At 37.5% G+C, this 14,362-nt stretch overlaps 1 protein-coding gene across 1 annotated transcript; it reads left to right on the forward strand.

Moving 5' to 3' along the window:
- Positions 1-4,023: 4,023 nt before the first annotated feature.
- On the forward strand, positions 4,024-14,362 carry CLUL1 (clusterin like 1). Its single transcript, XM_065752870.1, has 8 exons — positions 4,024-4,126; positions 5,194-5,342; positions 6,898-7,065; positions 8,724-9,168; positions 10,108-10,245; positions 11,636-11,850; positions 12,954-13,124; positions 14,205-14,362. Exons 1-7 carry the CDS (start codon positions 4,024-4,026, stop codon positions 13,119-13,121), a joined length of 1,386 nt encoding a protein of 461 aa, XP_065608942.1. The 3' UTR covers positions 13,122-13,124; positions 14,205-14,362.

Consider the following 14,362-nt stretch of genomic DNA (forward strand, 5'->3'; position numbering starts at 1 on the left):
GCAGTAGAGGTTAAACCTTCCCAGCTATATTCTGTTACATGTTGTTGCTGTGTGACAGATAGCAGCAGCGGGGCAGTGTGACAGAATGGCATCTGACACGGAAGTGCAGACGAAGCAAAGGTGTGTCAATGAATTCCTCCATGACAAAAAAATGGCACCTACTGACATTCATCAACACTTGCTGATCGTTTCTAGAGACCAACCAGTGGCTGTGAGCACAGTGAGGCAGTGGGTTGTGCATTTCAGCAGTGACAACAACAGAGGATCACCTCCACTGGTACAGATTTATACAAGTGTGGCATGCAGTTTCTTGCTCATTGCTCGCAAAAATGCAGAGTTGAAGGTGTTGACTATGTTGGAAAATGGTGTTTTGTAGCTGAGAATCCACTCAATCAGTGTTAGAGTGCTCTTTGTGTCTTTTGTTGTTTCCATGGAAATAAACGGGAGGCACTGCTTTTGGAGTAGCCTACATATATGTGGCCCAAAACAAATACTCTTCACGCAGTATGGCCCAGGCAAGCCAACAGTTTGGAAACCCATGCCTTAATGTGATGCACCAAGCTATGCATGCTGATTTCATGCCCTTAACTGGTTTCACATTTGTGTTGAGTGCAGTGCAAAGCCCCAGCGTGAACTGACAGCATCTCAGGAGCTGCCTCTCTCTCCAGGCCTTTAATCCTAATTTCAGCTACTCAGGTAAAGCTCAAAAACAGGCTGAGTACAAATTGAAGGAGGACTCCAATTGCCTCTGAAATACGTAGGAAATGGAAACCACTCAAGGGCTCCTGAAGTACTAGAAAGGATTAAAATCAAAACAAAACAAAAAATTAAATTTCTACAGCCTTAAAAACCATACCAGCGTTTAACAAAGTTTTGAGCCTGCTTTCGATTAGCCACATAACTAGACAATAGGCCTCCATTAAGATTTAATTTCAATGGAAAGCAGTGGAACTAGTGGCGTGCTTACAAATAAAACTGGCCAAGATTTTGTACAACTGGGGACTATTTCATAAAAGTATCAAGAGATTTAGTGTAAATGTAAAGCACTTTGCATGACTCATAGAGTCTGTAAGTACGTCCACATATTCTCAGCCTGATCATTATATATCTGGCCTGTCTCAGATACAGTAGAAAACTCCTCTTCCAAACAGCAAATAATTGTATAAATATATAACTGGAGCAAAACCCTTCAGCTGATGTATAACACAGGAAATTCCATTTCAACATATTTCTTGATTCTTAATCCTGCCAGGTGGAATGGATCAGCAAAAAAGGGAGAAGTCACTGTACATTGTAAAAAAATGTTACACATTTGTGGAGGTCGTCCAGTAGGACAGAATTAAACTCTAGAAATCAGCTACAACTTCCATTGCTAGGGTTCAATTAGGTTCAAGTTTAGAGTCTATGTAAATCATTACAATTATTTCAGTTTGAATTTATCAGTGTCTTGCAAAAAGCCAGTCTTTCCTGAAAACCTCTCTCAAGTTATTTTCTTAATTTTTCCAATGTATACCTATTTATTTCAATAAAAATACAGGAGTACTGAAATAATAGTTAGGCAGGAGAGAAAGACAATTGCTGTCATTTGCTCACAAGAGCTTATTCAGATTGTCTCCAGGATGAGTAGCCTACCTCATCCTACAAGACTACCTCATAAATAATATGTCAGTACTATAATGTGGTGAACTGGCACAAACTATAGGTGATTGAACCATTCAAATTTAGAGGAAAATAGAACATTAAGAGGAAACTGCTAAACACATCTACTGGCATTAAAACTGGGAATATCCACAGTGGATCATTGCAAATCAGATTTAAAACATTAAAAGAAAATAGAGTGGATATTTGATATGTAACCTGATCTTTTTTCCTGAGATTTCTGTTTAACTAAGTTCAAAACTGAACTGAGAGAAAACATTTCCAGAATGAGCACTACTAGCAGATATATTTAGAGCAGTGTTGAGTACCAAAGTGCATTTCAAAGGTTAAGTTTAAGGTCAAAATTAGTTAGCATACTAGCTTTAGATATTTTTAGATAATTTAATTTAATAAATCTAGATTAGATAATTTTGTCCTCAGGTTGAAATTTCCTAAGTTACTATTGCAATTTGTAATGCTAGTTGAGGACTTCCAGTTTCCATTAAGTGCAAACAGGTTATCTATTCTTCCTGATATACCTCTTGACTAAGCAGAACTAATGATGTCAGATCTTGATCATCAATCAGTTGACTCTTAGGAACTATGAGGCAAATAATAATAAAAGAGGGTTGCTTTAAAACTGATATTACAGATCATGAACTGTAGACATCTACACTCCCCATCTACTCCTTTGCTCTAACGGAGTAATACTGGTTAAAATCACATGTGGGATATGATTTGGTAATAATACTCGTGCTTATTTTATATCAAGCATCTGCTAGTACTTAAGCATCTCAGTTTAAAGTATCTAAAACTTCATGCAGGTCAGGTCCAGTCATATTTCACATGCACAGATTAACTGAAGAAAATCACTGAAGGGCAAAATCCCAAAACAGCAAGTATAATTATGTACAGAATGACAAAATTTGCTTATCTTATTTCTGAGTCTACTTGTAGACAGCCTGAACCTAGGTTTCATAATTCTTTTGATTTCTGCATCTTCAGAAGTTGCATGAAGAAGGCCGTTATGTAATCCAATGTTTCTCATAGCAAACTAAAATTACGCTGAAGATTAAATTCGTGAAGCTATTTTTAGCCAAACTGTAATACTGTAATATTTTTACTAGGAACATAAGCTGCAGATACCTCCTTAGGTAAAAATCAAGATGATTTAAGACCTGGAAAGACCAGAAGACTACCAAAATACAGCGTAATTCTATCCAACGCTCCCCCTAGTGGTTTTGCCTACACATCTGAGTATGAAGTCCCATACACACAAGTGCCCCAGCCTAATGACAGAAAGTACCACTAATAGGATTAAATACCTTGTCATCAGATAAGTCGAACATGGCAAAATCCCTGTCACTCCCAGCAATTAGATCAGAGGACAGCCACAGCCCTTCCCGACTCGGGCAGAAATTTTGCAGAAGAAGTCTTTAAGTATTAATGGTAAATATGTTTTTAATTTTCTTCTGTAGGGGTTTGTATTGCTTTCCAAAGGTGATCGATCTTTCATTATAAATGTAAAGTTACAATATGCAAGTGACTAAATAAGTAAATCCAGGCTATAAATAAATGCAGGCACTTAATTTACAAATGCATTTGCAGCTGCTATATACATCTTTAAGAAGGCTGCACTGGCTAACAAAAAGGAACTTAAACACTTTGCTTAATGAGATGAAAATTATAAAGTGCAGTTGAACGGTTTCTAAAAAACAAGTATTTACCATTTAACTGTTTCTGGGAGGGAAATAAAGCAAATGGCATTTCTTCCCCTTAATTTGTAGGAGTTTCTTTCAATTTCTGATGTGTTTATTTATAAAACTGACCTAATTGCCAATTTCTTAGCACACCCATTAGTGCCTTTACTATGTTAGTGTTATCCTGAAGGACAATGCATATTTGTAGGCAAGGAGAGGAACAACATTCTAGAATTTTCCCTTTGAAAATCTGGCAGCAATGTTTAATACAGATATACCTGTTAACGTGAATAAGCGATAAAAAGAGTAAAAGCATTTTAAGGTAAGATCAGTACTTCGTGTATTTCACAAGGTAGAAAAGAGACAACCTGAGCTTTGTAAGCCTGCAGTTTTATATATCTGTGTCCTGGTTCTATTACACCACTGCATAAACTCAGTAGAATTAATCTATTTAGATCTATTTAGAATCAATCTATTAATAGATACATAATGAATGAGGTCAGCTCCTTACTCGTGTTCTCACTAACAGTATCATTTAAGAGCATATTATAGATCTCAGAAGCTATAGTTAGAGAAAATATTAACAGGACTGTATTATACTTAGTAAAAACTGCACCTAGGCATTTGAGCACCATGAAGATGCTTACATTTAACTGCTTCAGCTTGCTTCTTTAACAGAAAGAACATGAAGTCCTCTTGGTTATTGATAATACACTTGCTATGGCTGAATGGTCACCAGTGTGCACCGACCAGGCAGGAAGAAATGAATCTCCGTGAAAACCTGAAGAGTACGTATGCAAGGCTGTGCTGGGAAGCCTTAGGGCCCTCCCTAATAGAAACTGTTTACAACATTTTCATAGGCTATTTGCTCTATCATAGATCATTAGAGTATAAACCAAACCTAACAATTAAACCGAACAATTTTACATTTTAGTATGCTTAACTGTAAAATGTAATTATTTGAAATAAGTGCAATAAAATGACTTAATAAAGAAAAAAAGCAGCTGTTATGCAGACACTCGCCTTGAGGCATGGCTTTATTGGTCAGAATCCCAGGAGATCAGCCATGAAATATTCCTTAGCTTCAGTCTATTTTAATAATATTTCTGTTACAAACAAAGTTCTAAGAGAGGGGAAGAAGGCTATAGCAGAAGATAAGGATGACACATGCTTCTGCCATTCTCATAGTAATGTACTCTTTAGTTGTTTTTATAGCCCCAGTAATATTCATAGCACTTTTGCAAAGGGAACAAATAAAGGATTTGCACTTAGGAAGAGACTCAAGGTGCAATGTGAGGACCAACCTGCCCTTTACCAAAACTCTACAGCCATTAACTCACAGGAAGTCTACAAATTATATTTTAGGAAAACAAATTGAAGACTCCTGTAATCTGCATATTCAAAATGTTACATAAAACTCTCACTGACAGATTCCAGATTAAAAATATAAATTATGTCATTGAGAAACTGATGAGCAACCCTAGAAGATTCCCAAAAGCCAGGATGAAGTCCTGAGCATTCTTCTCTCATCGACCCTGCTCTGAGCATGGAGTTGGACTTGGCCGTCTACAGAGTTGCTTTCCAACCTCAACTATTCTGGGGTTCAGAGATCAGAAATCAGATAGCTAAATACATAAGACTGAGATACACACAGCTAATCACTGGCAATGGCTCTGGGACAGATTCTTATCTGATGAAAATTGTTTTGGCTCTGTGTTATTCAGCATTCACTATTCCATGAGTTGGCTCTGAAACTGCAGGGAAATGTAAAGCTATTTCACTTTGTCTTTAGAGAATAGCCATTTGTGCTAGTGTTAAAATTGGATTAACTCGCTATATAATTTGGCTTTTTTAGCATTGTCTGAAGTTGGGGAGAAATATGTAGATGAAGAGGTAAAGAAAGCTTTGATTGGTATTAAGCACATGAAAATTATGATGGAAAGAAATGAAGATAAGCATGTAGATCTGATGAAAACCTTGAAGAAGAGCAGCGAAGAAAAACAGGTAACAAGAGCATCTGTTTTCATTTTTTTCTTTTTGCTTGTTCTTAAAGTTGCATCTATTTTTAATCCAAGATGAAGCAGGCTATACATAGATTTTAGCATACCTCCTTGAACTGGTAAAGTATGGGTAGATTCCCTTAGAGTCTCCTTTTTTCTGAGAAGAATGAAAAGCATACTATATGTACACTCTGAGGAGTATATATCTCTTTGAGTAGTCACATAGCAAAGCCAGGAGTAATGGGGAAATCTCTACTTCTGCATTCCCTTCCTAGCAGAAGAAAATTCTTACAGCAGCAGTTCTCACCACCTGTGTCCCTGAAGCAGGAGCTGGGCCAACAGACATCCTTTCCTAGCCTTGATTCACATTTCTGAAAAAGTGAACATTGTTTTACATTTTCCAATTTCTTAAGAAAGAGCTAGCATGCAGGAACACAGCATACTAAGGCTCCTGTTCTGAGTGAAGCTTTCAATCTGCACTATTACTTTCACTGAACTTAGAGGAAAATTCCATCTTGGCCCAGCTTGGAGATTAGTTTCAAAGAGCACATGGTAACTTGTTAACTTTAGGAGCACTGGTGCACTTCCATTATCCATTCTGTTGTTGGTTCTTGCTGAATGAGTTCATTTACCCAGAACCTATCCCCACAGTAAGAGTTTGTGAAACACTGAACAAGGATATTTAGAAAGATCAGAAATAATTAAACATAGGCCATGAAATCACAACTACTGGCTCTACCAAGAATGTTCTGACAGAAGAAAACTTTCTTCTAATGAAATACTGCCAGAAAGGAGTATGACTGATGAATTAAAAGGTTTCTTCCATGCTTGGGGACAACTTGGAATATTGTTTGGAAACCTAAAGTGTCAAAATATATTGCACTGGAAGAAAGAAATTAGTCATGTGCAATCTTCTTTTACTAAAAAGTTTTTTGTCTTTCTATTGTCCAGTCTATTCTGAAATGCTTATTGCAATCATTGCTCGTGCTTCTGCAGCAGAGGGAAGAAAGAAAGAAACCCCCTTGCTGCAGCCCTTCCATTAGAATAATCCCCAAAAGATGGAGTCATGTACTTTTGAATACCTCTGCATTAGAGAAGGAATTTATGTATGGCAAGGACCTAGCTTTGTGAAGTATCACAGGCCCTTACAGAGCAGAACAGAGTAATAAAAAGGATTCTTTGGGGAACAGATGAATACTCAATATGGAGATAAAAGGCTTGTGTTGACTTCTGACCTTGTGAGAGCTCAAATGGTTTTTGCATAGAAGGCCTTGTGGTTTTTATTCACAGCCTCAGAAATCCAGGTAGGCTGTGGAGACCTGTTTGGTTATGTAGACTGCACTATATATTTGAGAGAACAACATCAGAAAAACTCTGTAAGGAAATCTTTCCAATTTTCTGGTCCTCCATATGTGATTGTAGCTGAGAAAACAACCTACCCCAATGGTGAAGGATTAGAAAAAAAAAACCTCTAAATAACAAAAATGAGCCAACACAGGATTAGCATTTACAATACTCACCTGAAAACTGCAATCAAAAGAATCTTTTTTCTTATTCAGGAAGCCTTGCGACTTATGGATGAAGTAAAGGAAAGATTAGAAGAAGAAGAAAGACAATGCCAAGTATCCTTGAAAAATCAATGGGATGAATGTGAATCTTGTTTAGAAAGTACCTGCATGCGATTCTATACGACTTGCAGACGTGGATTATCAACATTTAGAAGCAAAGTAAGAAGAAATTTTGTATCTGGCAGATATTCTTGATTTTACCTACCAGTTTTAGAGAGAGCACAGCTTATTTTCTCAGTTCATAGGTTCATAGGTTCATCTGACAGTGTCTCCAATTTGCTAAAACTAATTTGATTTGGAAGGTCTGGAAATGTGAAGGCACAGTCAATTGCATTCAGTGAACACAGAGCTAAAACAAGTTCTGGGGCACCCTGGTGTGACACCATGGACATTGATCATTCTCCTCCCATGGATTCCCTCCAGATATACAGTGATGTATCTCACAGTAGGAGCTGTGTTATGACGCTCAATAACTGTTTATGAAAAATAATGTGTAGATCATTTATGTTCTACAAGAAAATCAGCAGAGTTAAAACTGCAGGTTCAGTTTGGAATACTTAGTGGGAGGAAATCACCTACTTACGCATCATTCTTTTCTATATTTATGTCATTTTATATCTACCCTTCAAGTAACAAAATGGCTTTAAAATGTTTCACTGTTTTCAACAGAAGAAAACTATTAGCACCGGAGATTCCCCCCAGCCCTACCAGGAAGTATGCTTTCCTGACTGGTACATTACAGTTACAAGATTTAATGAAATCATAATCTCTCTCTTTTTTTTTTTTTTTTTTTTTTTTTTGGAGCATATGCTTTAACTGCAGCTCAGCTACAGATCCTGCACAATTTCTGCTGCTGACATTTTATCCTGATTACCTAGCTCTCAGATCCCTAGGCACCAAAGAATATGCTAATTTAAAACTTAAGCATGGCATATTTCGTAAGTGACAAGCTTTAGAGCAAAGCTGTTTAGTGTTTATGCATACTCTTAAAGTTATACAAGTGAAAGCATGGGATGCATTCAGTTTAAGCCTACTTGGTGATACTTTGGGTTTTTTAGATACTCCTTATGGATTCCTAATATATCACCTAGACTTTCAGGAGTGTCTGGATATCAGGTTGAAATCTCAGTAAAACTTACACTGCACTGTTACTGTCTTTGACACTAGTGATAACTTCCTCTGTGAGTGCTATGCATATGTATAGATATACATGTGTATTTAGCATGGTGTTTCTTAACCCTTACCAGTTTTCTAAGGCCATAAGGCACAGCACCTGCTCAGGCAAAGGTGCTGTGTCACAGCATGAAGCAGCTGAAGTGTAGGGAATAGGAACTTCCCAGAGCAGAACTGTTCAGTCTCTTCCATCATCAAATCATGGACTCAGAGCCACTGTTTTATTGCTTTTAATGGGTTTTGGTTTGCAGAGGAATTTGAGCACTTGGCCATTGGTGAGACGCAAGGGCGTTTATAGGTCACAGTGAGAACAATTGCCTTCTGTTCTCTACATGACACAAAACTACCACAGAAATGTTTCCAAGATAAAGTCCAAACTGTTTGTTGGATAAAACCCAGAAGCCAATACTATGAGCCCCATCAGGCTGAATAGATTTTTCTCCAGATCTGATTAGTATCTAATGATTTAGACTAAATGAACTTTCACTAACATCTTAAATTACTTTGGAGATTATACTGTGATTTTGGTTATTGAAAGAGTCCATTGTTTCTATAGGTACTTGAAAAAAAATTTAGAGCCACTTCTTGAGAGAAGAAAAACTGATAACTGTCAAGCAGCTGATCTATCTCTTTCTTATATGCAGGTTGAAGATTTTTTGAGGAAAATACCTCCACTTATTTTCCCTTTTCATGAAGATCAAGGAAAAGACATACAGTTTAATGAAAAGCCTCAGAAAGAGGATACCCAGCTAGTAAAAATGGAAGATCTATTTAGCCAACTGCTATCTGACATGGGCTCAATGTTTGACAGAAGTTTCATGTTTTTCAAGCAGATGCAAAAAGAATTTGACCAATCCTTCCAAACATATTTCATGTCTGATCTGGATTTGAGTGAATCCCCCAGCATGCCTGCTTTACCTGAGGTTGCTACCAGAAATGATGGCTTACAGAAAGACTGGGGTATACCGGCCTTCCTGCAGACAGTCTTTGATTTCAGCAAGACAGTGTTTGAAGGTGTCAGCGAGGTGATTACTGAGGTATTCGATGAATACAAAGATAATAGAAGAGATCTGCAGGAACAAGACAAAGGCAAGTGTTGGAAAGCAACTGCAACTGCACTGTCAGTGATGTGAAACCTCTCAGGACAGCTAATCCACAATTAATGGTTCAGTCTGTGGCATGTTAATGTTACATGTGGTATGGAAGCTCTGGAAGCTTTCTTGGTTAAGCAGACATGGGTCAAGCATAAATTCATTAGTTAAATTAAAATGTAGAAATCAGCTAGAAAACGCATAAAAATATTGCAGTGTGACTTATGTGTCCTTCACAATCTGATTTTTGTAGCATTTACTCTGTTTTCAGGAGTATCTCAAGAGCTCTTGAATTCATAGCAGATTCAGGTTTTCCAAAGGTTGACTGACAGGTCTGACATCAGCATTTGTCAGGGAGACTTGTATATCATACCATACTGACATGTCTCCAACTCGAAAAATTCTGTGAGATGTCATGGCATATCCCTGCCCTTGCCAAAGTGCAGTAAGCTCTGCCAGACAGACGCAAGCCTTGCCTAAAGCTCCTGCAGTTATGTCGTGTACCACTCACATACAAACCAGCCAGGTGATTTTCCAGCCACCAGGAGAATTCTGGCATAACTTCAGTTTCAGGGCATAACTCTCAGTGGGGGAAACAACCCTCAGTCAATATTTAGAATACAAATGAGCTTTATCTTTCCTATCATTAACAGAAATAGATATTAAAAATATTTAGCTGTCAATGAGGAACACACTACCATACCTTCATAAGGGAATTCAAATTATACAGTGGCATTAATTCTTTGGAAGAAAACATGGTTTGCATCTTCTCCTGCCCTCTACTTTCAAAAGTTTAATTCCTATATTTTGCTTGGACTTATGCCAGGATTCAGGACAAAAAATACATATACTCTAGCACACATAGTAGGTAACAAACATGTATCTGTCAAGATATCTGACTTAATGGCAGTCTAAAAATGCTGTAATTTCATCACAGGTTCTGACAGGGGTGGCATGTTCTCAAAAATTGGGTCAGGACGTCAAAGAACTCTGTGCAAAGAACTTCGAGAGAATTCCTCTGGATGCACTCAGTTTCATGAGAGATGTCAGAAATGTCAAGACAATCTTTTGCACGGTAAATAGATATTTTCTGATGTATTTCTGCAATGTGTTGGCTATTGGTTTATACACCTCGAGGTGGTCACCTTCTACTGTGCTGTTTCCATATTTCTGGGATTAACATTCATACTGTAATTATGAATTCAAACACTATTAGTCTGTCCAGATTTCAATTACCTTTCCCCACTGTCTCCACACTGTGTCAGTATAACTCAGTTGTTAACATACTGCTGGAGATCCAAAGTTGTAAACTCTGTAACAAAATACCTGCGGACGTTGTTAGAGTTGCCATCCTCCAGCAGAGCAAGAGGTTAGACAGCTATTGATCCTGCCCGGGGCAGAAGTACCCAGCAGAAAATGAAGAGAAGCCAACATTCCTGACGCTGGTTTCTCCTGCAGATAACAAGACAAAATGCCAGATAGTGTTAGCTTCTCACAAGGAAAGCTAGTATGGGAGAGCTTGTAATTGCTCTTTGTTGGACCACATCATCAAGCTGAGATGACATGGAGAACAAAAAAGGGGAGTGCTTGTCAGTATGTAAGAAGATAGCAAATCTCTGGCATGCGTTTTCCATGGGCAGCTGGAAAAAAATCAGACTGCAACACCTAGAAATGCTCTCAGGACTCCTGCCACAGCATAACATACCTGCGTATCCAGAGTTATTTATGTCTTAAAAGACACAGAAAATGCTTAAACCCAAGTATGAGAATATCTCCAGTGTGGCAGATGTTAATCACCCCAGTGACATTTTGCACGGAGTATTGGTCCATTTCCAACTCTCTGAAAATATCTTTTTGTCTACAGTTGTGGATTACGCATAACAGTGTGGGACAAGGGGGAATGGTTTTAAACTAAAAGAGGGGAGATTTATATTAGATGTCAGAAGGAAATCATTCACAGAGAGGGAGGCGAAATGCTGGCACAGGCTGCACAGAGAGGTTGTGGGTGTCCCGTCTGTGGAGGTGTTCAAGGCCAGCTTGGGTGGGGCTGTGGGCAACCTGATCTAGTGCCTGATTTAGTGGGTGGGAACCCTGCCTGTGGCAGGGAGTTGGAACTAGGTGATCTTTGAGATCCCTTCCAACCCAAGCTATTCAATAATTCTTTAGCATGCTTGAAGATCTATTGCCAAGCAACACGGTACAAACCTTAAAGAACTTAGCAACTTGTAATACAGCAAATAGGATAATTAATCCATTTAATCATTGTAAGCCTAAACTAAACCTACTAAAATAGGTCAGCAACAATTTGTTTGTTTTGTTTAGCACAGTTTAAACACCCTCAAAAATATGCCCCATCGCTAGACTTTTTTGTGGTTTTCTATATTCCTGTACTTCAGATAGAGAAGAGCAGGTACAAGACACCTTATTTTTCCTATAAGCTTCACACTGGCTGTCTTTTTAAACAGATTGCCCAAATGTTCCTGAACTGCACATGAAGTTTGATGAAGCCTTTAAGCTGGTTAATCTCTCTGGTGAGCAGTACGAGCAGATTCTCCAGATGGTTCAGCGTCATACAGAAGACACCTCCTACTTGTTGAACAAAATGAAAGAAAGATTTGGGTGGGTGTCTGAGTTATCCAATATGACCATTGGACCAGAAAATATTTTCAATATAGTCAAGGTAAGGATTATCTACTGAGGGTAATTATTGCACAGCACTTTCTTCCATCTATGCCTTGCTCATTGGTATGTTCTTAGGGATAGTGGATGTTCATATACATGTAAATTTTGGTCTTTATAACATAAAGTCCCTATTCATCTCATCTTGAATTTACATTAATAATCTATTAATAAACCCTCAGTGAGCTTAATAATCCCTCAATGAGATGAAACTCCAGAGATTAGAAACTATTTTCCTCTAAATCCTTTTAGTCAGGTGGATGGCTGACAGGCTAACCCAAATCATCGCTGAGAAGAGTAAATTGACACTAGCAGCTTTGACAGGCCTGCAATTACCTGCCTGGATAAATGCCACTGTACTGGCCAGCAATACGTCCTTATTGGATCACTGAATATATAGCTACATGTCTGTGTCTGTACCTACATATCACAAAGCTCAAAGGAAGCAAATGCTATGCAGGTTACTGCAACGGAAGCTACATATTATAAACAGCAGCTGTCAATATGACATGAAATACATTATGATTATCTACATCTCCCTTTCAACTCAGAAATCCAGTGTACTACTATTACTACACAACCCTTATGAAAATCATTGTGCAATCCTCAAAAAACACACAAACAAACAAATTAAAAAAAAACATAAAATCACAAAGGTATAGGCAATATTTAATCACACGTTCTAAACCAAGTCTGAGCTATCTGCTCAAGAAAATAAAGCTACAGAACTAAGTATGATTTAGTAAAACACATAGGAATGAGTAACATCAACCAAGCAAACCTTCTCTTGAAATCAGTGAGAACAACTCACACACAAGTTTTCAGTAAGTGATTGAAAGCTCTTTATAAATGCAGTTCATGCTTTAAGTGTTCACTTGTAGTTCTTAAACATGGTCTTGCAGTGCCATGTCACATCTTCCCACCACTTACAATAGGCTTTGGCATAAATTCAAGGCACCCACTGTCTTTTCATAACAAAGTAATTTCAACAAGATAGAAAAGATTCAAATATTTTTCTATTTAACTTTCCCTTATTAAATATGGAAGCAACCATAAACAAAACTACTGTTTTTAGTGCTAAAGTACTGATTTGCTCTCTTCAAGGTGGTACCTGGGGATGCCTCCGGTACAAATGAAACTGTGGTAGACGTGAACATTTTGACTTCACCTACTTTCACCATTAAAGTTCCTCCCCACTTGGACCCAAAGAGTGCTGAATTCATTGAATACATAGCTGGAAAGGCACTGCAACTATATAAGCAGAATTTTTAAGTGGTAAGTTCATTTCTCTCTTGCTTCGCAGTGAAAGCAGCTCTTCATAAGAGATGCTCACATTGCAATAAACATTAGCTGGAAGAGGGTTCTGTCATGCTATATTCAAGACTGTCTCTTTGGAAACAACACTTTGATTGAAAGATAAACACAAGTGTTACAGAAAACAAAAACAAATGCTCAGTGTTATAGCCTGCAAAACACAGACATTATGATATTAAAAGACTTCACTTATTTAACTGTGAAAACCCTCAATTTTTAAGTAACATCTGGGATGAGGTAATTTAATGACAAATATTCCATGAGAAAAGAATTGCCTCGCAACCACAATCCAGGGCTTTGGCATCAGATACCATGTTTTTGCATTCCTCAAGTGTAACATGGAATTACCACTGCTCATCTTGGTTCTTTTTTTTTCTCTTTAATTTTAGGCGGTGTTTTAATAGCATGATCCATATTATTTCTGACAAAAATGGGCTGCAAAGTTAGAATCAACATCACGATTTGAAAGAGCTTTTTTTGCCATAAGATTTTCACATTATCAGTGCTTCAGTCAGAGTAACAGTGTTAACACCATTAACAGAATCGACAATTTGACTTTTAGGAGCTTGCACAGCATCATTTATATACAGTTTTCCTTCAAAATTCTCTCTAACTTATACACAGTTATTGATAATACGTACTCTTTCAGATAATGTAAGGCTAAACTTCATGGTCTAATGATGACAATATAAATTTCCTTAGTCTGATTATGATTTTTAGCATAAATCTCCTGTGCAACACAACTTGTGTTGCCATCTCACACCTGAGAAAAGGCAGTAGCACTTATTTCCAAATTGCAGAAGCATTTTATGTCCTGTTTATGTAACAGGGTATGTGAAAGTATGACAAAGAAAAGAATAGGAACTCCACAAGAAAAGAAGATCTACAAGAAAGGAAAAGATAAAAAAAAATTGCTCAGTCTTTCTTATGTGTCATATATGTTTCTACAGCAGGACATTTGTACATTCCCCATATACAGATTTTTCCAAATCTTTCAATCAAAAAATAAGAATTTTAATCATTTATTTTGTTTTCTCCTAGGAACGAAGATGTGGGAAATCTTAATCCCTGAAATCAGTGTACTCTCCTTAGGTGAAATACTCCTATGCTCAGTGTTCAGCTATTTGTTAAATGACTGCTATATAGTTGCCTACAAATAAAATTTTGCTTAATAAATACTGTGACATATGAGCTAGCAA

This window comes from Cyrtonyx montezumae, unplaced genomic scaffold (assembly GCF_038088225.1).
Source record: "Cyrtonyx montezumae isolate F1298 unplaced genomic scaffold, pur_monq_1.0 scaffold_8, whole genome shotgun sequence".
In the NCBI taxonomy this organism is placed as follows: Eukaryota; Metazoa; Chordata; class Aves; order Galliformes; family Odontophoridae; genus Cyrtonyx; species Cyrtonyx montezumae.